General features: G+C 41.3%; 1 protein-coding gene across 10 annotated transcripts in view; it reads right to left on the bottom strand.

The window, feature by feature from the left end:
* Positions 1–27,119, bottom strand: part of sema4ba (sema domain, immunoglobulin domain (Ig), transmembrane domain (TM) and short cytoplasmic domain, (semaphorin) 4Ba) — a 57,691-nt gene that overhangs the window by 10,696 nt on the left and 19,876 nt on the right. For 8 of the 10 annotated variants that reach the window (XM_081715246.1, XM_081715248.1, XM_027004584.3 and 5 more), the window contains 7 exons: positions 20,332–20,734; positions 7,623–7,783; positions 6,712–6,774; positions 5,979–6,077; positions 4,855–4,966; positions 4,381–4,497; positions 3,156–3,313 (listed from right to left, as the gene is read on the bottom strand). In XM_081715246.1, coding sequence (XP_081571372.1) covers positions 3,156–3,313; positions 4,381–4,497; positions 4,855–4,966; positions 5,979–6,077; positions 6,712–6,774; positions 7,623–7,783; positions 20,332–20,464 — 843 coding nt within the window. In that variant the 5' untranslated portion in view covers positions 20,465–20,734. Of the gene's footprint in view, positions 1–3,155; positions 3,314–4,380; positions 4,498–4,854; positions 4,967–5,978; positions 6,078–6,711; positions 6,775–7,622; positions 7,784–8,733; positions 9,030–17,773; positions 17,893–20,331; positions 20,735–27,119 lie in introns of those variants that run through there. The other 2 variants (XM_081715244.1, XM_081715243.1) reach the window with 2 other exon arrangements.

Below are 27,119 nucleotides of genomic sequence, written 5' to 3'. Positions count from 1 at the left end.
GTAGTTACTGTATAAAATCATGAGTGCCAGCATGCTTGAAGGCATCATTTATTGTCCAGAGTGCTTGTTTGCTTAGATGTGGCCTTGTTATGATCAGAAATTCCAGGAAGAAAGCTAACAAAAAGGGTACTATCAGGTCACTCTACAAATAGCCTAATTACAAGCAGTTTTCTTTCCAACCTTATTTTTTAGTAGCCTGTAAGGAACAGCTTATCAGTTTCAATTGCCACTGTCATCAACACTAGCCTATTACTCAATGTCTTACACCGAGAGTAATTTCTTGCTTCTGTCTGTTATAGCACAAAACCGGTGGAAACCAGTTAGCATTAACACAAATCCCACCATGCCCATCTGTTGCTGCTGGCTTTTATCATCCACGTCAGTGTTTTGGGGTGAAGCGTGCCTTTAATCTCCCTGCCCTTGCCTGTTCTCAGCGGCACCTGCAGCTTCAGAGACAAAGAGACCGGCGAGGATGATTGGCATCATGCACAAGCTCTGCAAAAAAAAAAAAAAAAAAACCCAGACGCGTTCCTCGCTGGACTTCCGGGCAGCCTTGTTGAAATGCAGAGCACAGCTTTTGCACACGAGCCCCGCCGGACAGCACAAGACAAATTCATTTCACCAAATCCACTGACAAGACGAAGGGAATGCTCCTGGGGGTCCTTTGGCTCCTGACGTACCGCGGCTAACACAGTATAATTAGCCTGATAATAGGCTTGGTTGGATTCAGCATGTTTGTCGTTTCGTCTAAAAGAAATAGAGAGGTCTGATGCATTCTCAGACATCAACTCATTTAAACACTCATATTAACAGGGCCATAAAAGTCATATGAGATATTCTTAAAAAAAAAAAAGCAAGCAAAAGGAATATTTATATTACAAAATGCAAATTAACTAGGCTACTTCCCAAGATACTGGCTGCTAAGAATAAAGAGCTTGAACAATATGGGGGGTGATGGCCATTAAACTGTCAGGCAGCATTTCACGGAGCTGCTGAGATAATCCATATGATACCCCGCACCAAAAGAGTCTGCCACGTCCATCAGACATGGAAGCATACATCTCTATGAGATTGTGCCTCTGATAAAAAAGAGCTGTCCCAATTACCTGCTCAAGCATTATGCTAGCGTCTATGGTTATTACAGGCAGAGAGGGTTGTCCTAAGATTGATCTGTGGGACACCAAGAATGTTCCAATATTCCTCTTGCTTTCTCTAAAAACTAAACCGAATGTGTAGTGGGAATTGTGTGTGTGTGTGTGTGTGTGTGTGTGTTTGTTTATGTGAGTGTGCGTGTGTGTGTCTGCCTCAATGGGGGGCATTTTAGACTGGACACTGAATCTGCATGCTAATATTTGTAGTGGGGGTGTGGGAGCATGGTGGACAGACAGCAGGAGTGAACGTTAGAGGAATGTGTTTCTGAAATAGGAGCCACTGTGGCCTCCTGAAGTTCTGCAGACCTCTACTAGCAGGGTAACACATATAATCATCACACAAGACGAACATGCATGCAGCTGCATGAACACAGGCGTACACATGCACACGCACAAACACACACACGCGCGCACATACACACGCGTGCGCACACAAAAACACACTCACACATAAATGCATACAGACACACAAACAAAAATATACATGCACATCACGCTTCAGTTTTCACACTTGTCTCAGTACCATGTCCACTTCTTCTAAACTCTTCACACAGTATGCTTTTGAAGCACACACCTCAGCTCATCAGTCAACCTTTAGTGCAAAATGCACTTCCAACCACCAAAACACTTCACATTTCATCCAAAAGTGACTCACGCAGCCATAACTATAACATAACTATAACATATGCTTTCTCCCACAACACTGCTTTGTCACTCAATGTACAATGAACTTCAAAACACAACTTGTAACATTGCAAAATACACATACTATGTGTTTCCTTATCCTCTATTTTTGCATCGACAAATATTTCAAGCCAGCTAAAGAAACTTTTGATCTACTGGCTTGTCTGTCACTATACATGTCATGACTGGGTGTATTACAGTAAATTTACAGTAAACTATAAATGAATGAATGTTTTACTGTATTGTAAACCCAGAATAACAATATTTACTGTATCATGTAAAACAATATATGATAAAGAATTAAAAAAAAAAAACTCACACTAGTCTTCAGTGGGTTTACTGCATTTTGTAATCTGCTCTCACAGTGTAATATACTGTATCTTAGAAAAGAAGAATGTATACAATCAATAACAAATACAGTAATATTAAATCAATATTTTACTACATATAGTAATTCATATGTTTGTCTGTCTATCAGTATCAGATGTCTACTGTTGGCCTGCTCCATCCATCCTGTCCACTGCATTTGCATTTCCCCAACATCACACTGAATGTTATCTGGGTAAGTCTGAAATGACAGCCAGGTGTTTCAGCAGCACATGTAATGCAGAATTAGTGGAAAAATCTCTTCAGTAATAACTTAATCTATATTTTCCTTGTATGCATTCACATTTCAATGCAGCTATGAACACTTTTGTATTGATGGTAACATGGCTGCAAGCAAAAAATTGAAATTGAATTAACTAAAATTCTGCTAAAACCAGAATAATCCATCTTACATATTTCAAATGTATATTTTTATTTGTCGGTCAAAATGCAACATATTTCCATTCACAGTGATCAGAATTTTGTTGGATTTTGAACTGAAAGTTTACTGTTTTGAACAGAGTATCTAAATGTCTGCAAAATTGCTGTATTCGTAAAGACTTTTACTGGTGGTGAACACTGAGAGAGGCATTTGTGAATTTTGGAATGAGTGGTGATTGAATCATGTTGTTCCAAAGCAATGCAAAAGTATAGACAGTCCAGTTCACATGGTCTACTGATATGGTGAATGTGTTAAGTGTTTTGAAAACATAGACATGGTATTGAGACAAATGTAAAATCAATTGTAAAAAACTGTAATACCCCCTTAATAGGTTCCAAAACCATGACTATATTGTGGTGGTACATTTAAACGGGTGTACTATGGGATTCTGCTAGTGTGTGTGTGTGTGTGTGTGTGTGTGTGTGTGTGTGTGTGTGTGTGTGTGTAGTCTATTCCTGGAAGGAACAACAGCAGCCCTTCATGTACACTGTCTCCACAGAAGAATCCCTCACCTTACACACGCGAGCAATGCGTGACACAATCGTGTTGTCGAAGAAGTCAAACTCTTTCCCTGCTTCACTGAAGAAGAAGTAAATCTTGTCATCATCTCCCACCGCGCTGCCTCTAGGCAGACTCTCCTGGATGTATGCTGATCCTACAAAAGCTGGGTCTGGAGAAAGAAGTGGAACATTATATGAACATTACTCTCCATTCCTCTAACCAGTTTATCAGCTCTGTTCAGTCCAAGTGCCACTCAGTGCTCCATTCCAGCTGCCATTCCGCTATATGATTTTAGGACAGACAAAGCATCTATTCATACTCTGCTAACCTGGTACTGTTATTTAACATGAAAAACCTGCTATACACCAGTGCCTCATTGCTCTAAAGGAAACCAGCAAAAGTAAACAGAGAGGAGCAGAAAAGTTCCTATAGTTCTGTCCTTCTATGGATATTTTTAGCCTGAACTGTGGCAATATTAATTCAGCGTGTGCAGAGAGATATTGCTTAAAGCCTTTTGCAGTTTTTTCAATCATTTTCACACTTATCTCAGTACCATGTGCACTTCTTCTAAACTCTTCACACAGTATGCTTTTGAAACACGCACCTCAGCTCATCAGTCAACCTTTAGTGCAAAATGCACTTCAACCACCAAAACACTTCACATTTCATCCAAAGGTGACTCACACAGCCATAACTATAGCATAACTATAACATATGCTTTCTCCCACAACACTGCTTTGTCACTCAATGTACAATGAACTTCAAAACACAACTTGTAACATTGCAAAATACGTATACTATGTGTTTCCTTATCCTCTATTTTTGCATCGACAAATATTTCAAGCCAGCTAAAGAAACTTTTGATCTACTGGCTTGTCTGTCACTATACATGTCATCCAAACAAATGTAACCTAGGTAGGTGTAAATGTCTGCAAAAGTCTGCAACAGACTTATGCTGGTGGTTAACATTGAGAGACAGTCATAAATTTTTGAAGAAGTGGCAATCACATGCCTTTTGTATCAAAACAATGCAAATGTATCGAAAGTTTAGGTCACATAATCTATTTATATGGTGAATGTGTTACGTGTTTTGAAAAAGTGGACATGGTACTGAGACAAGTGTGAAATATAACTGTAACTGATGGCTTGAAACAGGCAGTCTCCCTAAGGAAGGATAGTGCGTGGGGGTAGCAAGGGTAGTGGGGATTCAGAGCAGCAGAGGGTCTTGGCTCTTACCTTGAAGCCAGTTTAGTGAATTCTCTGTCTTTAAGGCAGTGCCCTGACCAAGGCTCTTGTAAATGATGGGTTCATTTCCTTGGAAGTTACTGACCGTGCCAGCATACAGCTCGCCATCTACAGACACATCATAGTTTCAGAGCTGACAACAAAGCTGAATTCTGTCATCTGTTAGTGTTTTTAGGCCAGGATTAGCAGAAAGCTGGTGTGGAAAGCACTCATTCCACATGTTATCTGTATTATTGTAAGGTACAACCAACAGTGACACCAATTGAAGTTAGCAGGTTTAGTCACTCAGAACATGATTTTGATCAAAGTTCAGTTGATACATGCATCAGTATCAACCATATCTGCAGCAATCATTAAAGTTGAAATAAGGTTGCTCTCATATATCTCATATTCTTAAGCAATTACAAGTTTGCCTATGATTAAATGCTATTTCATGGCGAATGTCTTTGCTGATGGTGCACCTACCAGCCATGATTGCGGTGGACTTGTACTCCGGGTTAAAAGGGCAGCGACTGCGTCCATCCTCTGTCACAATCTCCCCTGCCTCGGTGCGGACCAGCGAGAAGTCCACCGTGCTCTGCAAAAAATTGCACACATCGCTAAGCCAAAGACAACATATATCATGTCCAGTATTCCTTTTTCCCCTCCGATCTAAACGGTGAGCGTGATACAACCCGACAGGATTCAGTATTACAGAGATCAGGCTGGAGAGATTGAGAGAGGAGCAGATAGCTGGCCCAGAGCCCATCCTGCATGCACTCTGAATATGTCCTGGGTGTGGGCTTCTGATAAGGGCTCTTGATAAGCAGTGGATGGTCCTGGTTTGGAATGCAAAATCACGTCAGGACATCTTGCTGCGCTACATCCTCGCTGGCTTGCTCTGTGATGTGCAGGGAGGGTTATTCAGAAGCAAAGCTTCCCGACAGAGGACCTCTGTTTCAGGATCGGCTTGTTATTTTGTTTACATGGCAACAGTCAGAATCAGGTAGAAAGACTCAATGCAACAAAGAAGGTTTTGATGCAGGGCCAAGGTTTGAATTAGAAAAATTAAACAATCAAGGCTAACAACTTTACTGTATGTAAGGACTTGAAACCTGCCGGGGCCACACCATGTGTGTCGGGGACACACCATGAATGCTGCTTTGCTTATGGTGGTACACTGCTAAACACTGTCGCTACTTAGACAATGTATGTCTGATTCTTACAGATAATTAGAAAAAAACATGTTAAATGTCAAATATGTGCATGTCAAATGTTAAAATCCATTTACAAAAATTTGAGGCAGTCTTAGTTCTGCAGGTGCAGCACTACTGCAGATCATTTCTCATTCTGACATCACTCGCTTTCTGAAGGAGGGGGCCAAATTGATTGACTGAGTAAATTACATGAATAATTCATCACTCCCCTGCTGCCTGCTAAAAGCATGAAGGAGGAAGACGAAGAGGAAGCAAAAAACCCCAACGCTCACCTATGAGGCATGCCCAGACAGGGCTGAAAACAAGACGCACACTCACCAAGTGTGCTCAACTGCCCACTTCTGCAGTTTACTCACAGCTGAAAAAGGGCTGAAAAAGTTAATGCCCACTTACAATGTAAGCACAGATAGGGCTGAAGGCATACGTCCCACACACATACAGATGGGTAGAGTTGATACGTAGCAATATCTTGATGTAGTTGAAGCAGTCAGTCTGCTTGGATGACAACAAGAGGGAGAAAACATGAGAGACATAGAGATAGAGATAGAGAGATAGAGAGAGAGAGATAGAGAGAGTGAGATAGCAGTCAATGTTTTCTGTCAGTTTCAGTTCTCATAAATGAAGCAAACAAAAGTACATTAAGACAGTACGTGAACCTGCTTAGCAGATACTCAAACTGTCCTTCAAAACTCCTTTGCACATGGCCCTACCTCCCCTAATACCTGTAATTTTCTTGAACTGGAGCAGGCTTTTGGCAGCAATGTGTCATCTGTGTAAGGCCACAGCACCTATTACACTGTCTCATGAAGACCAGAACTCTGTCTAAGCTTTGCTCTCCAGGCAAATCAATCAGGCATTAAATTAGGCATGCCAATTATTAATCTAATAACAGCCTTCTTGCAATGTCAAACTTCTAGGAAAATTACAGTGGGGAGGTGTCAGAGTGGTGAGAGCCAGGATCTAAAAATTAGAACAGCTTCACCCACTGGCCACAGCTCTTTAATTCTATTAGGGGCCAGTTTGGTCACTTATGGGACAATTTCTTTCTGTGGGATTCTAATTTATTTATAGCATAATGTGGGTATTTCCCACCTCTGAGATTCAGCAGGTTTGATGGTACACTCACGTGCAAATTTTTGCCTTTGAAGCTGCACTCATCTCGCTTCTTTTCCGGCGTGCTCCATGTGAACTGCAAAATCGATAAAGAAAAATCAGTGTAATATTTAAAACATGCTTGTTCAAGAAATAATGACTGTGAAAAACACATATAAGATTCTTTAGTTCACTTAATTAGTTATTTGATAGTTATTTCCAACTTAATTATCAGCCCACGCACGAACAATCTTGGAGGGCATGGGCTTAAATAACCCTTCCTTTGATCCGTTTGCTGTAGCAACTTCTGAAACTCAGTGCACTCAGTGGAAACAGAAAAGAAGGGAATGAGCAAACAAAGACCTAATTGACTGGCAAGCTCCCAGAGAGCAGGGGGACCTCACTGGGCTTCAGGCATGTTGTCAAGGAAACCACTACTAGACAGCACATGGCATAGATGATATCTGAACATGAATCCCACCTCCAGGACTTCTGAGTTTGTTACAGGAAGGCAGTGGTTTTCCTCATGTGCCACTCACGGTATTAAAGGAGACAATAGAGTGTGCATAGACTTCTATTCTGACCATGCTGCCAACAGAACATCTGCTACACACTGATCACTTAGTTATAGTGATACGGACCACGTGAGTCAATATCTGAACATTCATACCGAGTAGTAATGTTTACCAGTATTTGAATGAAAATGTTTATGGATTAAGCTCCAAGATGTATATGTAGCAAGATGAATATGTATATGTAACAACGCCGTGGTCATATACAGACTCAGTACGTACTACTATACTTGTTATTGTTAAGGAATGTAAACTAGGGCAGTTGTATAAGCGACAGACACAGACACACACGTGCATCTTAGGCACGTGACAATGCAAGCACTCATGCATAACATTCCAGTGCAAATACACACACACACACACACACACTTACATTGCGCTGCAGTTGCGGTCTGCTGATATCGCTGAGATTGAGCGCAAAGAGAGCCTCTCGCGCGCCTACGTATAGCGCGTTATCTTCCGGACTGAGCAGCAGAGAGGTGTAATTGAAGACTCCATCAGCCGAGAACCTCTTGGCCGACCTTTCCTTTGCGTCTGGAAGTACAGATAGAGAACACAATGCAGGGCCAGAGATTCAGAAGATGAGATGAGCGTCCGTAATTATAGTGACCGAGACGCATTCAGAGAAAGCCAAAATGCGGATGCATAAAAGAGTTCGACATATTAAGGCGCTTCCTTCTGGCGAAGATCGGCGCTGCCCTTGAAACTGACATGCAATGCATTCTGGCATGTTAAGAAAAACAAGCACAAACACCACAGCAACAAATAAAAACCTGTTGTGAAATCCTTCCCTTATTTAAATGAGCGCATATGCGTGTGGTCATGCGGAGCTCAGAAACAGATGTTCACCTCTTAATCAAAGACACTGCTGCTCTCTAGCTCATACACGGTTCCTGCAGGTTGTTTCTCTGTTTCCATGACAACAATTTTGCCATCTCCAATAGGCTAGTTTTCCTGACAACCACTAGGAGAGCTGTATTGTCCCAGAAGATATACTATATACTATAGAACATAATAGTAAATAAATGTTTTTGTAGGGCCCAGCTATCCTAATTCAAATAATATGCTAACTGCCTTGTATTATGTTTAATTCATTTCTGATGTTATCATTTGAGGCTATTCACTTAAATAACAGTCCTTGACTAAAAGCACAACTGGAAAGCATGTCTCACTTTAATCACCAATAAATCCCACTATAATAAAGTTGCAATTCAATATGATGCTAGTAATAGCTGCCACCTCTACTGGAACTACTTCCCTTTCTGTGGCTGCATGAACTATATTAAGTTACTGGACTCACTATAAATAGAGTTTACAGTTGAAAGACGTTTACAACAGGTGTGTGGACTCCACAGCACATTACAGTCATGTCCTCTCCACCTTATATCGCAGACTGATTGGAGTTTACTTGTTAACCTATTTGCCATGAGGGTCTTTCATGATTCATTGACCTCAGTAATTTGAGCAGCTCAGCATAATCTTACTCTCTTGGCTCTGACATGCATAGCTGTAGCTGTTTTCTGGTAACCAGCAGGGCTGCATGGTGATTAGTCCTCTGCGTGTTACTTGGATCTGTAGAGGGAAGGTGCCATATTTGGCACTGTGAAGCCTGCCAAGAGTCTGCAAACAGCTTCCTCTGCCTGTCCTCATAGCAGGGGTGAGGGGGGTGAAGGGGCTTAGGGTTGGAGTTGGGGATCGAGGGATGGGGGTTGGGGTGGAGGTTGAGGGGAGTGGCGCGGCGGTTTGGTGATGAAGATCGACTTGCTCACTTCTGGAGACCCTGGGGAGGAGGCAGTACAGTACATTATTAAGGCATGTTTTTCTTTAATTCTAATCAGATAAACAAAATGTATTCTTTGTTCAATGGTTTACACCATTCTAATTTATCAGTTATTAATGTATTAATTTTGGTGGATTTTGTCTATCATTTTGAGTTGTGGTTTTGAGAGCGTGTACGGAGTTATATTATGAAGGTGATGTTTTCTTTGATGGCGCTGAGGGGGTGTGTTTGTGGGTGTAGGAAGATATACAGATATATCGTGTGGTGATAGGAGTCTGGGTCCCCCTCTCCCTCCTCAGAAGGAAACAAAGCTCTGCTCCATGCTGGCATGCATTGGCCACGCTAGGCTTGAGGGAGATTTAACGGAGATTTAGCGAGGCAAAGACAAACAGCATGGCAGAAACCAAAGCAGGGGCTTTGCTGGGATTTGCAGCAAAAGGAGCAGCTCAGCCAGTTATTCTCCAGAGTAGCTCCACCAGGCCTCTCCTCACCCCCAGTAGTGCCCATAGTGAGGTGGGGAATTGGGCTCCATTAAGAGAAGCTCATGCAAGAATGAATGTGTTTTATTCTTGTCTGTCTGCTTCTCTTACATGTGCTATAATTGTTTTTTCAATGTCATGCTGGTACCAAGGTCAAAGGGCCGCCAAACATGCTATTAACGGCAGCGTTTGAAGTGGAAAAAAGTACCGGGCCTCCCTTTATGCACATGTTGGCATGTGTTTCGCAAATCATCAAGTATTACATCCTAAATTTCTAGTGACTATACTATAGAACTATACTATAGAAGATATCACTGATGTTCCCCAATTTATTTACTCAAAGTGACAACCATTTGCCAAGCTATTAATTTGATCATATATAAAAATAATATAGAATATTTTAAAAAGGTAATATCTGTATGATACCATACATTATGCATTGTATACTGTTGTGTGTGTGTGTGCACAAAAATGCATGATTTGATCCTTTGACCAACAACTGGGCCATTCATCTTTACTGATTGTTGCCTGTGGTAGCAGTAGCTACTGAAAAAGTCAAGAAAAAGTCACGATACGCCAAAGAGTAAAATGTAGAAGTGCCAGTACTGCGTACCAGTGAGTACCGACTTGCTTTAGCACTGATTAGCAGGACAAGACAAAATGTGAGTGACCTGGATTATCACCAAGCTCATATAAATATTTGTTCCAGCATGCATCTGGTTTACCTTGAACTGCTACATTTTTATTTCATGTGCATGTCCAAACCCAGGAATTGTGTAAGCAGCTGTAATAAAACATATAAACTTATAAAAAATATATTGTCTAGAACTTTCTGATATCGTCTTCTATGTCATCCATCATATGTTAAGAAAGCCGTTATATATTAGGCTTTAAGGCATTTTGGCCGATGAATGAAAAAACCCGGCTGCACAGTGGAATCTGAGCGCATGCTCCCAAACATCTCTGATTGGAGCAGCACTAATCAAAGTCAGACCATGCCTGCAAACATGATGGAATTTCAGCCTAAAGCAGATCTGGTGACATGATAAATTAAATTTTGTATCTTTCTTTCCATTGTGTATGCAAATAAATCAATAAAATAAATAATAAAATAAAATCCTAGACTTATGGAAATTGCTATGTTGTGTATTCTGCTAGGGCATTGCTAGAAGTGGTAGACCAGGTGTTGATACTGTACTATCACAAAGTAAAAAAGAAAAAAAAAGAAAAATGAAAACAACAACAACAACAACAACAACAAAAACACTACTACTCCAACGTGCCATTTGTTTCTTATTGTGTTCTGTATGTAAAGCCCGCAGGCTTGGTACTGATGCAGCAGATCCTGATTGCAGACTTTAAATGCACTGCACAAGCCATTTGTGCAGATTTGGACTTTCTATTCCAAGCCTAGTGGAAAATGGTAAGTGAAATCTCCAAGCAGATGTTGGATACTAAGACTTCAGCCATTTAAACCAATTCTGCAGAAACATAAGAATTTAAAAGCTGTGTGTGGTGGGCCTGATGAGGCAGTATTTGTAATAGACACAGAGAGAGTCCCCCTCTGGTCTCCATTTCGCAGGGCTTTCTTTCCCCACTCGAAACCAAGTATCATTACCCCCATGCACACTCCACATGTCTCACTAGCTCCCAAAACACACACATTCACACAAACACGAACACAAACACACACGCACGCATACACACACACACACACACACACACACACACACACACACACACACACAAACATCTCCCTTTATTTCTCTCTCGTCTCTCTGAATGCATGTGTTATTACGGTTGGAATGACTGAGGTCGGCTCCCTGAGGGCGATTCCATGACAATGGCATCTGCCTCTTGGGGCCTCCAAAAGTGTTGCAGTGATGCACTCTGGGAAAAAGGCTTCTCATGTTCCCACTCAGAAGAGTGGGCTGAGTGGAGACTGGAGCCTGCAGGGGTGAGGGGGTGATTAGGAGACAAGTGGGTTTGGTCTACGCTGAAGAGGCACAACATATCATATCTGGTTTGATCTTGTCAATCCCAGCCTCCCTTCCTTCTGCTTTTCTCTCCCTCTCTCTCTGGTCTGGTCTGGTCTGCTCTCTCTCTCTGGTCTGGTCTGCTCTCCCTCTTTTTGGTCTTGTCTGGTCTGCTCTCCTCTCTCTGGTCTGGTCTGGTCTGCTCTCCCTCTCTCTGGTCTGGTCTGGTCTGGTCTGCTCTCTCTCTCTCTCTCTCTCTCTCTCTCTCTCTCTCTCTCTCTCTCTCTCTCTCTCTCTCTCTCTCCGGTCTGGTCTGCTCTCTCTCTCTCTCTCTCTCTCTCTCTCTCTCTCTCTCTCTCTCTCTCTCTCTTGCCTTTAGCACTTCAAAGAGGCTCTTCAGGCCCGTCACACATATCTCTGTGCAATTACCGAGTCCTTGGGAAGTGAAGTGGGCTTACTGGATACAAGCCTCAGATTTACAAGATTTAGCATCTGAACATAAACCTGCTGCTCTATCTTTACCAGGTTTCCTGAATGTAGCCTAAATGATATATCTTATTTGAAGGACACATTTTATAGGCCTGGTTTTGCAGAATGAGGTGCCTTTATATAGTCTGTGGCTTACGAAAGCCTATTAAGTATATAACTCCTGTGAGGTAAGGTATATTCTTGCACTGCATCTTTCAGTGTAGTTCTTTCTGGAATACACAATGCAACTGTGCTGATTGGAGACTGGATCCAGGGCATGGCCCCCCAGAAGGACACCACTGTGTATTTCAAATATCCTGATGTCAAGGGTACAAGCTTCAAGAGAAGCAGCATGCAGAAGGCCAGCTGCTCACTTTATTCACCTCCAGCCTCGCCGCTGGGCTCTGTGGTTTACAGAGATGTGGTGTCTGAACAGGCACAGGTTGACAGGGTCTGTTTTGCAGTCAACGATTGTCATCCTGATGTCAGGCCTGTTGGCTTGGCACTAAACTCTCTACAGGAGCTCTCATAGCTTTATCCTCTAGTTCACTGAGGAATAGAGGTGGGGTGTGGGATCGAAGCATAAGGAAAGAGAAACACTGTGTCACAGAAAGAACTTTCATTATTACAAAACCCCTTACACACATACACACACATACACAAAATTACATAATATTAAAACCCTGAGGCAGCACAAGCAATATAAGATCATTACTACCACTATGCAATTAGAAGTCGTTCTCTTTTTTTCCAGTAAGTGCCACTGCAGAATGGATTGTTGTATCCTCTGAGCTCTCTTCACTAATCCATTTAGGGGGAAATTAATTATGTGGCCTTTTAGGGAACGTTCTTAGTTGGAGTTTGGCAGAGTAGAATTCCTAATGGTTCCTCTGCTGTTGCGTGGCCAAAGTTAATTAGAGACAAAGAGCATCTCACTGGAAATCAGAGCAAGAGTGGGGCAGTGTAGCCCAGTGCAGGGTGATCTGGCCATCACTGGGTCAGAGCTCTTAGGTCAGACATCTGAATGGTTAGCTCATTTAAGTAAATGACTATTGCTTTTGATTATATCAGCTTTCAACAATGGGACACTTAGAACATAAAAGCTTGTTTCTCCTATCTGACATGCATGCACGCACAAAGATGCACAAGCAAGCACACACACACACACACACACACACACACACACACACGCACACTTCCATTCATGCTGTCCTCACAGCATCAAGAGAAAACAGTCACTAGTGACTCAACTCACAGAGTCAGTTATGTTGCAAGACCAATAGCTGTTGGAGGAAAGATAAATCTGCGTGTGGGAACATGATGGACATGACTGAGATGATGAGTAAAAGTAAAAAAAATTAAAAATAGGTGTCACGGGGAAATGAGAAAAGCAAACCCTTTTCAGCGGAGTTTCCCCTCATCTCTCACCTCCAGAGCAAGTGAAGAAGCAGGAAAGTCACCACCAGGTGTCAAAACAATGCCAATCCCCTGCTGACTTAAATAAAAAGTTCTATCTGCTTGAATAACTGCTAATATTGTTTCAATAGGCTTGAGAAAAGAAAAAAAAAAGATTTCATCCTTTGCCTCCCCAGCCAAACATTACTTAAGAATTCTGATGTCACCTTTTAAGGGAAAGTTATAGAGCCCATTCCCAGCTGCAGAGTAAATATGGCCTATATTTTCAGTCATCTTAAGGCCAGAGTCAGGAACCATTCAGGAGTTGCGTCAAAGCTTTACTGACCTCCAGCTCTGTCCACAATTCACAGTGTTAAAGTAGCACTGCTGTTTTCTGTAAATTCTGAACTGTTTTGTTTGGAAAAAAAATCCCAGTTTTCCTGAACCTGTCCTCCCCTTTTGTCCCTTCTTCAGCCACTGCTGGTCTGGTTGCTCCCCCTCAGGGCCCTGGGGCACACGTCTCAGGACAACCGACATGGAGTCAAAGATACTGAGAAACATGAGCAGTTTGTTTCCTCATGAGAGTATATGTGTAAAAAAGCAGAATCATTTAGAGATTAGCATATTCTCAAGACAAAACAAGCAGCAAGTTTGGAGACTAAACAGTAAAATATACAGTATTAATATACCATATAAGGACAAAACAGTAATACAAGATCATGTAATGGAAGATTATAGTGGAACATTAAAAAGGAACTTAAGCAGATGTGTGTTCTATCACAGAATTTTCCTTCAACAGAGAACAGCAACTAGAGACTTAAACTAGCAAACAGGTTTTAACCGGTTTGCTTGAAGAGCTTCTCATATTAGAATAAAAGGTGTTCAAAAGGAGAGATGTATACAGAAAAGCATTCTCCTTGTAGGAAATTCTAACATGTGGTTTAACACAAGGCCCTATTCTATCTATACCTTAACTGTAATGTAAAACTCTCTGTGATATCCAGTGGCTTTATTCTCCAGGGATGATTCTAACACAAGGGGACATATTTGATCATGTTGCAATGCAAAAGAAAGCTTGTCAAAGTCACATGCACTCATATAGTAAATGCAATAGAAACAAATGTACTAAGAAACCCTGGTGATAATGATTTACTGAGCACATGGGCAGTAGTGAAAGACCATCTGTAAGCTTTAGTTATGAAACCGAGCTATAAGCTTTTGGGTTGAGGATGCCAAGAGACAGAGAGACAGAAATCATTACAGAGAATAGTCATAGCAGACATCAGCATTTTAACAGGTGACGGTCCTGTGACCCTGTCCAGAAGATGACCTTGTGAGATGGCATGGATCCTATCCCCAGCAGAAGGTTTTTGTCGTGCTGAGGATGAGGATGGAGAAGATTTATTTGAGGAATTCTCTGAGGTTGTGGAATTCTCTGTTTAAGCAAGCCAACACGACTCAGAGAAGACTCCAAACTTCTGGGATGCATTACATCCACACAGACCTATCATCTAACTGCCTCCAGATGGCCAGGGAGGCAGTTTCATCCATGTTTTAACAGCTCTAGAAATAAACAACTTTTTCTTTTTTTTACTTTGATTCACCTAGGTTTAAAAAAAAAAAAAAAATCAAATCCTTAGAGCTATGAATTCTGCTTGGTTCCATGAGAAAACCCAATGATGTGCTTGGCTTCTAAACTCTATAAGCACTGTTTCATAAGCCAAGTTAATTAAACTGTACAACACTGTGAAACCTAGAGAATAGGGGTGCGCTAGAGTAAAGCAGAAAGTGGTGTTTCATACATCCATGGCTTTCAGCACTTGAGATGCAGTCTCAAAAGGTCTGAACATTGTTTAATCGTCCACGTGACTATATGCCTGGACCTGCATGAAACACCATCTCTGATATGCTCCAAATGGATCCACTCCAAACTTTTGCTTATGCTTAAAAATCCTTGCACATTGACATTATCGCCACCAAAACTCCCTTCCCTCCAAATCTCCTGCCCTTGGCCAAAGAAAACAAATGGAACCCACACTGTATGCTGTCCTTCATCGTTTTTGTGCAGACCATCCAGAGGAAGTGGTCAGCTAAGTGCTGTGGGTAAACCGTAACCTCTAATGCAGAGCTGAGCAAGTACCTCACCCAGTTGAGGGGAAGCCACACTTCTCCAGGGGGAGTGTGGCTTGGGAGGGCAGGACAAGCTCCTCCCTCAGTACTCTCGCTTGCTCCCACACACCACAGAAATGGAGGAACTACTCTACAGCCTTTGGTACGACAAAGGAAACAAGGTTTAGTCTGCAGTTGTAAAAAAAAATTAAACGAAATTAAATATTCGTCCACCTGCTGTAATGGTGTCTCTACTTGTCTCAAGGGAGACAAAAAAAAGCAATGATATGAAATATAAATGTGAGAATGGAAGAGCAGCGTGATGCCGGGGGGGGGGGGGGGGTGCAGAAACATCTGGCAGGCATTAAGCCATCAGATGCAGGGGGGTAGGGTTCGTCAGGAGATTGGTTAGATGAGCTATGAGGTGCTCGTGTTTGCTTAGGAGCTGCTCATGGGGATCGGCTTATTAGCAGGGAAAACTGGATGCGAGCACTGAAGCTCTAGTGATGACTGAAGTTCTGGGTAGGGCAAAGCTTGATGAGCAGAACATTTTATAGGCAGTCCGAGCATGTCTCAAAGACAGGTGAGAGACAAACACTCAGGGCCCAAGCAGGGTGAATGTAGTTATTGCCAACAAAAACTGTCCAAGGGTCAAAACAAAAAGTTAAATGGCCTCAATATGCCAAGAGGGTAAAGTTACAAATTTCATGAGCAACATGGCAATATTGCATCAGCATTTTATGTGGGAAGTTGCTAAAAGTTATTAATTGCAGCATGTGGGTATGTATACTTCCTATCCTGTAGGCATGGAGAATGTTCTTGGCAAGTTTCAGGTTTGTGTAAGTGCTGAAATGTTTTTGCTATTTAAATGGGTAACACAATTTTTCCCAATAAAATACAGATCCTGGAAACACCTTAGATTGTGCAATGTAATGTTTTCATACACTGTGAAGTCCAATGAATCAGAATCATTAGTCAATCAGTTAATTGTTCATGAACTGAAGGGGATTGAGTAATACTGCTTTAAATCATGCTGTAAATTAGATGTAAATGTTCTGTGGTGAAGTCACAACCTACCATGCATACTTTTATGAGAATGCATCTAAGGACACACACACATAGAACATATGAGCTTGTTTCTACTATCTGACATACGTGCACACACACAAAAACACACAGGAAATCAGTACTAGAGCTATATGCATACTATTTTTCTCTGAACTTCTTGGCCACTTTACCAATGTCAAGATCAAGAGAATTAAAGCAACATAGTGAAAAAAAAACTGAATTGATTTTGAGCCCTATAGATAACTTTAATTGGCCAGCCCCTCGCTGCTATTGCATAACATCAGAAAACAACATCTAACCCAGAACTCCATATAAGTACTGTTGCAAGCTATGATTTGTGACCTCTGCTTTAGGGTTAACAAAACAGTACTTCCAAGAAGGTAAACAAGAGAGATTCTTTTTTCCTCGTGTTGTGGTGTGCCGCGTGCTGCAGCCAACTGAGTTCCAGCGCATCCATCTTTTCAGGAATGTGGCTCATTCCAGCCAAAGCAGTACCATCTGGCTGCTGGCCAGAAAGCCTATGCACTCCGAAGCCTGCCAGAGGCTTTGCCAGAGCACATCTGAACTACCCTGGCTGAAGCCCTCTGAGAAGCAGCCAGCTCTGGTACATGCCACGCACACGCACGCTGCATCACGCTCGACGTATGCGCTGTGTCAGTTCACCTTACAGCATATGCACTGGAAAACCGTCCTCTATTCGACCCAGCTGTCATTTTGATTCATTTCCGCCACACTAAATCAAGAGGCACCAAATAGGTCACGGATGGAGCGCAACGTGTGGACAGGTCGGGGATAGTAGGTGCTTTTGGCCCCGGTGAGGCACATGTCATGCTGCGACTCTGGCTTCAGCACAGAGAGAGATGGCTGGGTAGGCCATGTGCCTTGGTGTAATGTGCCTCCTGGGTCTGTTTTTCAATAGGCTCCTAGCGTGTGACAAGCTTCGCTGCACTGGGGCATATTATAAAGAGGAACAGGAGGCGGAGCAGTTTCTCTTCAATGAATCTCTGATCCGTGATAGGCACATAATGGGGAACAAGCCAGTTCACACCATGACACACACACACACACACACACATACACACACACAAACGCAAACGCGCACACACACAAACACACACACACACAGAACTACCCATTCATTATTCACGCTAGATTAGTCTCTTCATTAGGCAGGGAGGTAGAGGGAAAGGGGGATGAACCAAAATCCTCAGACCTGCTCTATGCTGCTGGGATGAAGGCACATGCCTACCGTATGTTCTGGAGCTATTTACGTGGCTCTATGGCCAGGCAGCTGAGAGATGATCTCGAAGGCACATCTGTGTGCGCATGTTGTGTTGGGTGAGTGGTCGGGTGGAGACTTGTCGCAAACTGTAGCATATATACACACACACACAAGCACAGACAAGAAAAGAGTCCATGGTATTGTTGGCTCTTGAAATCATTCCTTGACAGTACTCTGTGTGACTTTGTTTGACTCCCTGATCCAGGGAGTCAGTGCGACTTGAGTAGTTTCCTAAACATGAGTGCTTCAGCCCTGGAACAGTTTTGTGTGGGTAACCAAAGCCTTTCATGTAGTAAAGGAAGCTTATTATAGTGGTGCATATTATAGTGGCATTTTAAAAACCACAGCAGCTGCAAGTGTGTTTTACCATCAGCATATAGGGTTATGTTCTTCATGTGACATTTCTTAAACATGAAGAAGGTCCTTCATAGTGTACCAGATCTCTTCCTGCAAGCGTATCTGCATAACATTTAGTGCAAATGGCATTCTTAGCGATATAATTACATCCACAGATGTGGATATCCATCTACAAGTCCTCACAAAGGTCAGGTTAGATTTTACACAAGATAGATGATCCAAGCAAACAGCCAATCACCCACTGACAAAAAGTAATGAAACAGGAGGATTTCTCTAGCTTTAACAGAGACAAGAAGGTCTCAATAAAATAAAACACTTTGACATTTGTTTTTAGATTGTAACAGTGCTCCACAAGAATGAAGAATCCATTTGGAAGTCAACAATTTTCCTTCTTGGAGAAGAGAAGAGAAGAGAAGAGAAGAGTGGAGCAGAGTGAAGTTATGATTTATGGTGTTTGAAATGCTCCATCAGCATGGTACAGCCCGTTGTTTGTATGAAAATGGCATGTGAAAGAGATTACCATTACAGATCCTCAAAGAAGCAGTAGGCTTGTGCAGACAGGCACAATTCTTGGCTTCTCTCACTGATTTTAATCCATGATTGGGAGCAAGAGTAGAAAAAGGTGCAGGCTAATATTGTGGCAGCACCATCTGGGCTTTATTGTCCAATGTGTCCGATTGAGGATGCATAACAGTAGCACTGCAATTCAGCAGTTATAAAAAGATAATAATTTGAATCAAAGTCCACTACTAAATTTAAAGAATAAAACCATGCTTCCATTAGCCCTAGATCATATACATTTGCCTTTCCTTTGGGACAGAAATTCCTTTCCAGATTCCCTTTGCATTTACTTGTGTAGTATAGTACAGTGTTACACATATTCACCTACTAGAAACAAACACTGTTGACTAGCCCCTTAGGCAAAGGACATGAGACAAAACTCTGGATTAAATTATGTAGGCTGTGGTATTTCCTAATTAACTTTTTTAGGACATATTCTGTGTTCTGGAAGCCAAACTTAAAGGTCTAACTATTACAGACAAAGGCAGATATTTTCCACAAATAACACAACCTCACTCACAAATGCTGTTCATATTGCCTTCCTAATGAAAACCATTAACACACTACTAACACAGCCAACACAAAAGTTGCTATAGTGGCTGATGTTTACAAGCGACATCTTGCATTGTTGAGAATAAATCAGATTACAATACACTAGCTGCCTTAGCAATCCACTCTGACCAGCCAGGACCTGAATGGACCTACCCTTAAGAACCCACCATCAATAGAGTGGAATTAAGCAGGCTTTAGTGCAACTGCAGTCTAGAAGTAGTGTGATACATGGCTAAGAATGAGTGGAGCTGAACACGCAAAGGGGTGGGGCCCAAGTTCCATATGCCTTCAGAGAATTCCTCCACAGCAAGACTCTTCACTTTTCTTTGCACAGAGAAAGTTTTTCACAACTGATTAGTACTAATGGAAGTAAAGGAGTAGAAAGGAAGAGCACAGCATCTGAGGAGCCTGTTGGTTATGTAAAGCAACGTTTTGTTTCTGCGCTAAAAACACGCACACTCGTATGCACGTGCTTACACACTCACAAGTACACGTTGCGGAAGGCATTTCTTTGCCTTCATTGTCAAGGCAACTGGGAGGACTCTCTCCTGTTTTATCATCACCTCAGCAAGTGCAACTGTCCATGCGAGAAGCCTTGCGGTGGTCTAGAAGACTATACAGTGCTGCCTGTTTCAAAGCACCCAGTAGCCCAGCTGAGGGAGATCAGCCCCAGACCAGACATTATTTATAGCACGACAACAGCCACAAGAGTTGGGAGCTGGAGCTCTAACATGCTTTTCAGCAAATGGATGATCTACACACATGCATCAGTGGAAGAGATGTTGCCACTGAGTAAACATAGCAATCCATCTCTACAGTTACACTTCTAGCACTGCTACAAACTGTCAGTGACTGCTGATTTGAGAAAAGTTACATTTTGTTCAATAATCATCAAGGATAAAATATGAGTTTATGAGAGGCTTGTCCAAGAACAGTACCCGTAAGGATGCATGGAGATTCCTAACTGCCCAGCTACACCATAGGAAAAACACAGAAGAAGGCTGTGCACAGCCATGTTCATTAGCTCCTCAAGGTGTGTGTAGTGCTATACTTACCATAGGCAAAGCTTAAGCGTGGCGTTACGTCATCCTCTGCTCTGTGTGCTGTTGCCACTTGGAGGGGGTGGAGGAAGAGGAAGAGTAGGAAGCAGGACACGGAAAAAGGCCACGCTGCACTTGCTGTCCGCATGCTGTTCCTCTGAGATTCTTCTTCTTTAACCCTCAGGAGCTTGCAGAACGCATGAAGAATGTCTTTTCTCTACTGTTCACCTCCTTCCCTGATTCCCCCAATGGAGCCTTATGCTCCTCTGGACTGCAGAGCTGTATGCTGTAGAGGCAGAAAGCAGGAGCTGAAGGTGACCACCCTACTTCACGACAGCGTCCCTCTGTGAACAGACGAGCCTCCTAGGACAGACGTTATGCTCATGTCAGCCTCCATGGGTTTGGACCATCAGAAATCCTGTAGGGAGGACACAAGGCAGACGCCAGGTTAGTCATGCCCCAGCAAGGAGACGAGGTGGCGTTTTATCATCCGTTTAGGCCCCAGTTTTGGATTATTCAGGTCCTAATCAACATACTTATGAGCATGGTGCAGCTAGTCCACAATCAGACTTTCTAATCTAGGATTATTGATGCATATGGTCACAGATTTCATTATGATATATGTATGTTTAGAGGTACTAGTACTAATTCAGAGGAACATTAGTCACTGCAAAGTCTTCTCATGTTTCATGTTTTTCTTAATGCAGTATTCATGAATGAACACCTGCATATGCAGCTAAAAAGGAACAACTTAAGGACAGCAATTCTACTGTGCATTTTCACTTTGCAGCTATTGAGATTAGGTTACATGGAGACATGTTTGCTTGCTTGTTTGTGTGTGTGTGTGGGGGGGGGGGAGGAGGGAGGCAGGGTACATTATTTCCTGGAATAGGTGCTTCCTAGATTGTTCACAACAAGGATTACACAAATGTGTACTATTGTACATTTGGATGTAATGTAGCAAACACTTTGAGGTTATCAAACTGCCATATTCTCATTTCCCTTATTATCTAAAACAGTAGTGTACCAAAGGTAAGATATTATTTTATGTTATATCCTATTCTTTAAAGAAAAACCCAATGGCTTTAGGGTATAGAATTCCACCAATACAACATTTCCTTAGTGAGTCTCATATCACCAAGCATATTCACAGTGCTTTACCATAAGGCAAATTAAATGGATTGTAAATAATTCAAATAGCACAGCATAGGATAGGGGTTATTTAGTTACAGGCTGGAAAGTGATCTTGTTGTCATGCCAATTCATCATCAGCATAGTGCTGAAGCACTTTCCATTAGAGCTGCCTTTAAGGCCAGCTTTTTAAGTGCAACTATAAGGATAATCACATTCCACCCATTTGAAGTTAGATGTTTAATACAAAGCTGAATTATAATTAGATGACTGCTTTTACAAACTGTCAGCACTAAAATACTAACAAATAGAATGTGGTCTTAGCTGCAGTTGGAGCAAAACAAATAGGTATCTTTTCTTTATAACCAAAATTAAATCTCACAATAAAAAGAAATAATTAAGGCACAAAGATTGTAAGCATGCCCTTGTGGATTAAGAAACCAGTTATACTGTTTCTGCCTTTCCATACTCAAGTCCCCAAGTCTAGAGAGTAGACTGGCTCAATTACAGAATTTTAAAAAATGTTATCGCCAATGTGTTAAGTATGGACTGTTTTACACTTTTACTTAAAAAAGTAAAGGCTTCAGTGTGACTCTCCAAAATAACCCCAAGAGGAAACAGGACTCTGAATATGCCATATTGAATGCTCTCTGTGCTTTTATAGTCTGTTATTATTTAGTTTCTTCTACCACAGGCACCCAGCCTGTATTTACAAGACCAACTGAATTAGTGTTGACAGATCTATCAGTGTCAGGGAAGACGTTGAAGTTTAAAATACATATCACTGCATGACCCATTGTGTATTTATGAGCCAGCCTAAGGCTGTGTGAAAGAGTGGAAGGACTAGTTCACTGACAGAAGAAGTGACTGGAAAGAACTTTGTAATACAGAACTTGGATTGCAATGCTGTCCACTAGGTTCAAGTTTATCATTGGCACATTAACAAAGACCACCTGGAACTATAAAAGTGTTTTAATTAATAATTTTAATATTTTCTGAAAGGTGAAGTTTGACCAACTGCAGCAGATTCGCCACAATGCCATCAATTATTTAACACCTGCACTGTGCCAAATGAATGCAGCTCTGGTACTCAACCTCCTACCAGTACCACAAGCACAGTCTACAGGGTCAACACTCCCAGCCACCATCCATATGCTGAGGTTGAAAAGTGCTCTGCTCTGGTCACAGCTGTAGGCTCAGCCATATTGGTTGTGGAGTTTCAAGCTAAAAGGATCATTAGCTCTCAATACACAAGGCTGCTTTGATATTCCAAATGACCAATGCCAGTGCATTCCTATGCACTTTGAAAGTGAACAAATTACTTAATACTACCTTTACTAATTTGGACAAGATGGTGAACATAGAGAGTTGCAGAGCTGTAGTAAGATTTGTTGGTTATCAGAGCAATTTTTATTATTCAGTATGTATGATATTTCTTTTTCAATAGCCAGAATAATCCTACGGTGATGATTTAACTTATTGTCTTGTCAGTATTCTTCTCAAGTCTTTCCAGTGAAGAACAGCCAGACGCTATGTGATCCTGACATTAGAGACCCTGGCGAACAAACATCAAAGATGAATCACTTTGCTCAACTTTGTGATGAAGTCCATTTTCCCTTAAATGGAAACATCACAACTCACTTTTTGTCCAAGTGATATCAACATCATTGTGTAATTCTTGGGTTGAGCTTCATCTCTTGAGTTTTGTAAATTGGAACAAAACTCTGCCAGTGGTTTGATAAGGAAACTGGATGAAGAAGTCGAGCATTCAGCAAGACTTCTGGGACAGTGAAAATGTGTAGCCATGAAAAAGCAAAGGCTTTGTCCTCAGTTCTTGCCTTATCCCTTACCCCCACCCCCACTTTAATGAATACTTCAGATGTTTATGATAATATAGCTACTCATGGGACAGTTGAAGGCCAAGCTCTTTTTTAAGGAGTCTACATGAGAACTGATGCACTCTGGAGATGATGGATGTGAGCTTTCTGCTGTGTCTATCAGTAACAAACTGAAGGTCTGTCAGTCATCCACATGACATAGGTCATAACACTTATGGGGAAGTAGAACATTTCCCTACTGAAGTCTAACACAGAGACTTTCTAACTGGTAAATAACGACTTCCTGGCAAATATGTCATCTGAGGGAAGGCAGCTGTAAATACAGATAGTAGGACACCTGTCTTTAAGATCTTTGATAGTAGGGTGGGGAGGGCTATTTGTGATGCACACTGCTTGTCTTTATCCACGTCACCTTGTTCATCACCCAGTACAAAGGTTACAGGTGTGTATGCATGTGCTTTTGTGTGTGTGTGTGTGTGTGTGTGTGCCAGAGAGAAAGGCATCTGGTGTCATCCATCAGAACACAGAGGACTACGAAGACTCAGCTATAAATGTGGGCCAGAAAGATGACTCATTGATTTTTTTAAGCGCTGGTGATGAAAACGTCTGGCACATAAATTAGCACTCACTGAGCTCCACAGGTACCTGGGTCAGATGAGATCAAAGCACTTCCTGGTTGAACTTTCATTAGCTGAATGTGACTCCAGTGACAGAGATTTTTGAGTGTTTCCCTAACTCCCTTAAGCACTCAGAAGCATGCTCTTCTCATGTCATGCTGTGTGGAAACTGTGATTCAGTGACAGTGGAATCCATGACTGTGTCTTCTCCTGTCCTCAGCTTCTCCACAATGCTCCCTGGACCCATCTTAGAGTAATTAATAGCCCACTCCTTCCTGGGTGATCTGGCCAGTGCTAATTACCTTCATATGCTCCTTCAAAGGCCTTTAATTGTATAATTAAAATCTTATTAAAGAGCCAAATCAAAATGGAAAGACTTCTTGGACCAGGGCTTGATCTGCAATTTGAAAATGAAGAAAAAGTAGCTTTACTCTGGAAACTCCCATGAGCAACAGATTTATTTTATGAAGGGCACTCTCTGGAAGAGAGCCTTTAAATATTATCTTAATGAAATGAAAGGGTCTTAGAATTGCATAAATGCAAAATATGACAAAAAGTGACAAAAATATCTTCCATGCCTCTTCAATCCAATGCTGCTTGAAAACGAGAAGTCTTCAGATGTGCAAATATTTCAAATAAAGTTGCATTTCATTCCCGTTAGAAATTTCATAGCAGATATGGGTACGAGCAGATAAAAAGTCGACTTTGACTTTGGAGTGTCTAAGGAAAGCCCTTCAACTGCCATTAGCTCCTAGGAGGTTAAAAGCGACCAGACTGCTAACCCTGTTTCTGGATCAGAATGGCTTCTTAGCACACATTTACTGGATAGCGGTTTAGAGGGTTAAAAAAGGAATTAGTAATTTAAAGAAATCTGCAAAGTACATACACCCACAAAAAATATTTTGAATTAACTTTGAATTAAATCATTTCCACAATTATTAATCGTTTAAAAAAATAGCAAGGTCACATTTTGTAGGATGAACTGCTTTAGAGTAATACTTCAGGTCTTGTGTGCACTGGATCTGTTTTGCCATATTTACTACCATGTGAGAGGCAATAGGTAATCCATAAAAAAATCCATAAAGGTAATCCATATATAAAATGCCTTATCAGAACTTAAATCAGTTTTCCTTTCATTTCACAGAAAACAAACAGATATTGCCTTGTGAAATACCTCTTAAACACTTCAATGAAAATCACAAAGAGACCAGTCGAAAGCAATAAAACAAACAGTGATTAGGCATTTCAGGAAGTGACATCATAAAAAAATAAAGTCATCAACTTTTCATGACGTGTGTTTTCACCATGTAAAATACTCCTCTAGCCTGGGACGTTTGGAAGAGTCATTAGTGGAGCATCATCTTAAGCACATGTTCCTCAGTAAGGACTCTGTCTCCAACTTCTTCAGTAGTGTCCACCTGTCCTTAACCTGCCAGTGGCAAAACATATCAGCCAGGGATTAAAACCTTAAAGTGAAACCTTCTGTGTGTTGCCCTGTAGTGAGTGTCATACCACACTAATATTCACAGTAAATTCTCTAACAGATGGATAAAGGACTGTTTTTTAGTTTACCACTTTTTATTAACCACTACTGAAACTAAGCAAAAAGGCCTGGTGATTCTCTTAAGGTACCCTGAATCCTTTTTTATATGTTGCAGCTTTGCACAGCTCCAATTGCACAAAGGAAGTATCAAAACTTTGATTCACCTTGTCCATTTGTACAAAATAAGACTCTCAGAGACTTGATGTGCTCTATATCAAGCTGTAACTGAAGACAGAAGTTGTGTTCTGTATATCGTCTTTAAAAAAGCCGTCTTTATTAACCACACCTTCAGATCAAATGAACAGGCCTTGGCAAGCATGGCTGAAGCTTTTTTACGTGAACAGACTTTGGCAAAGCTATAGTGCTATAATGATGATGCCACATAATTATCTCAAACAGTAAGCTACACTATACCTCTAAATAAATACACTACATGCTATGGGCGTTGACTATTCAATAAGCATTGTATACACAGATCTATAGTTACAATGAACAGAGGAAGTCACAGATCATATCTTGGAGAATAAGGAGGTCTGTAAGTGCTATGAGGAGTGATATTATATATGGCTTCCTTTGTCAATTCCTGTCTCACATTGTATGTTTATTCTGTGAACATTAAGTGTTCTTGCTTCCTGGGGTAGCTGGCATAAAAAGATCCAGAATAAGTAATCAAATATTGCAAGCTGACATTTTGCTTTGACATCTACACTCTACGGCATATAATTATATTGTTTGCAACTTTGAAAAACATGTTTGGACAAAAGGATTCAAAGGAATGAGTGGGCTTAAGATAATGTAAAGTTTGAATCTGTGTTACATGTGAAGGCTATTTCTAATTCTGAAATTAGTTTGATTTCAAATCATCCAGTGTATTATAGGCTTACAGTTATGCTCATAACATGCTCTTTTCTGGTGCCCTCAAAGTTAGTTCCATAATACAAACGATAACAAAATCTCTAGTGTTTGCAGGGGCAATAGAAACAGCAACAATGTCTAACATTTTTACCTTTGAAGTCACAAGGACTTCTTGCATCATGGAGCCAAAAAAACTAAAGTTTTCTTTTTCATTACTGTTGTTGCCAAAGATGCAAAATGATTGAAGACAGTGGACAATTTCCATTTCAGTTTTAAAAGCAATACTAGAACCAAAGATAAGTGCTTCAGAATCTGTACCAACATTTTCACTTCAGTATAGACTGAAATTCTCAGCAAAGGTCTTTCCTTATCCTAACGTCAGCTCGACAGACTTATACTGGCTAATTACACAGGCATCCATGATTTAATCTCTGACACTGGAAGCATAAAGCCAGCAGGTCAGTTCAATCCATCCACTTCCCAGAGAAGCCATAAAGAAATGAGTTATTATAATGGCTACCAGGGGGCCACTTTCTGCTCAAGATCCTAAAGGAAACCTGGAGTAATTACAAGAACAACCTATGTGGAAGGGTGCCAGAAGGCATAGTTGGACTACCATAGTGCAACAACACCAAAAACAACACCTACTTACACTGGAACAAATGAACCATTTCATTAGCCACAGACCATAATAGCGATCACACTGGCACAACTAATATTTCTAAATAGCTGTCAGTTTGTTTAATTTTGAGAACTGCTTGAGGATCAAAGCCAAACGATCTGCATTCTTTCCAGTTCATCTGAGATGGCTGAGGAGTG

This window comes from Electrophorus electricus, chromosome 6 (assembly GCF_041902795.1).
Source record: "Electrophorus electricus isolate QZ-2024a chromosome 6, ASM4190279v1, whole genome shotgun sequence".
NCBI classification, from domain to species: Eukaryota; Metazoa; Chordata; class Actinopteri; order Gymnotiformes; family Gymnotidae; genus Electrophorus; species Electrophorus electricus.
This window is presented reverse-complemented; position numbering and strand designations above follow the sequence as displayed.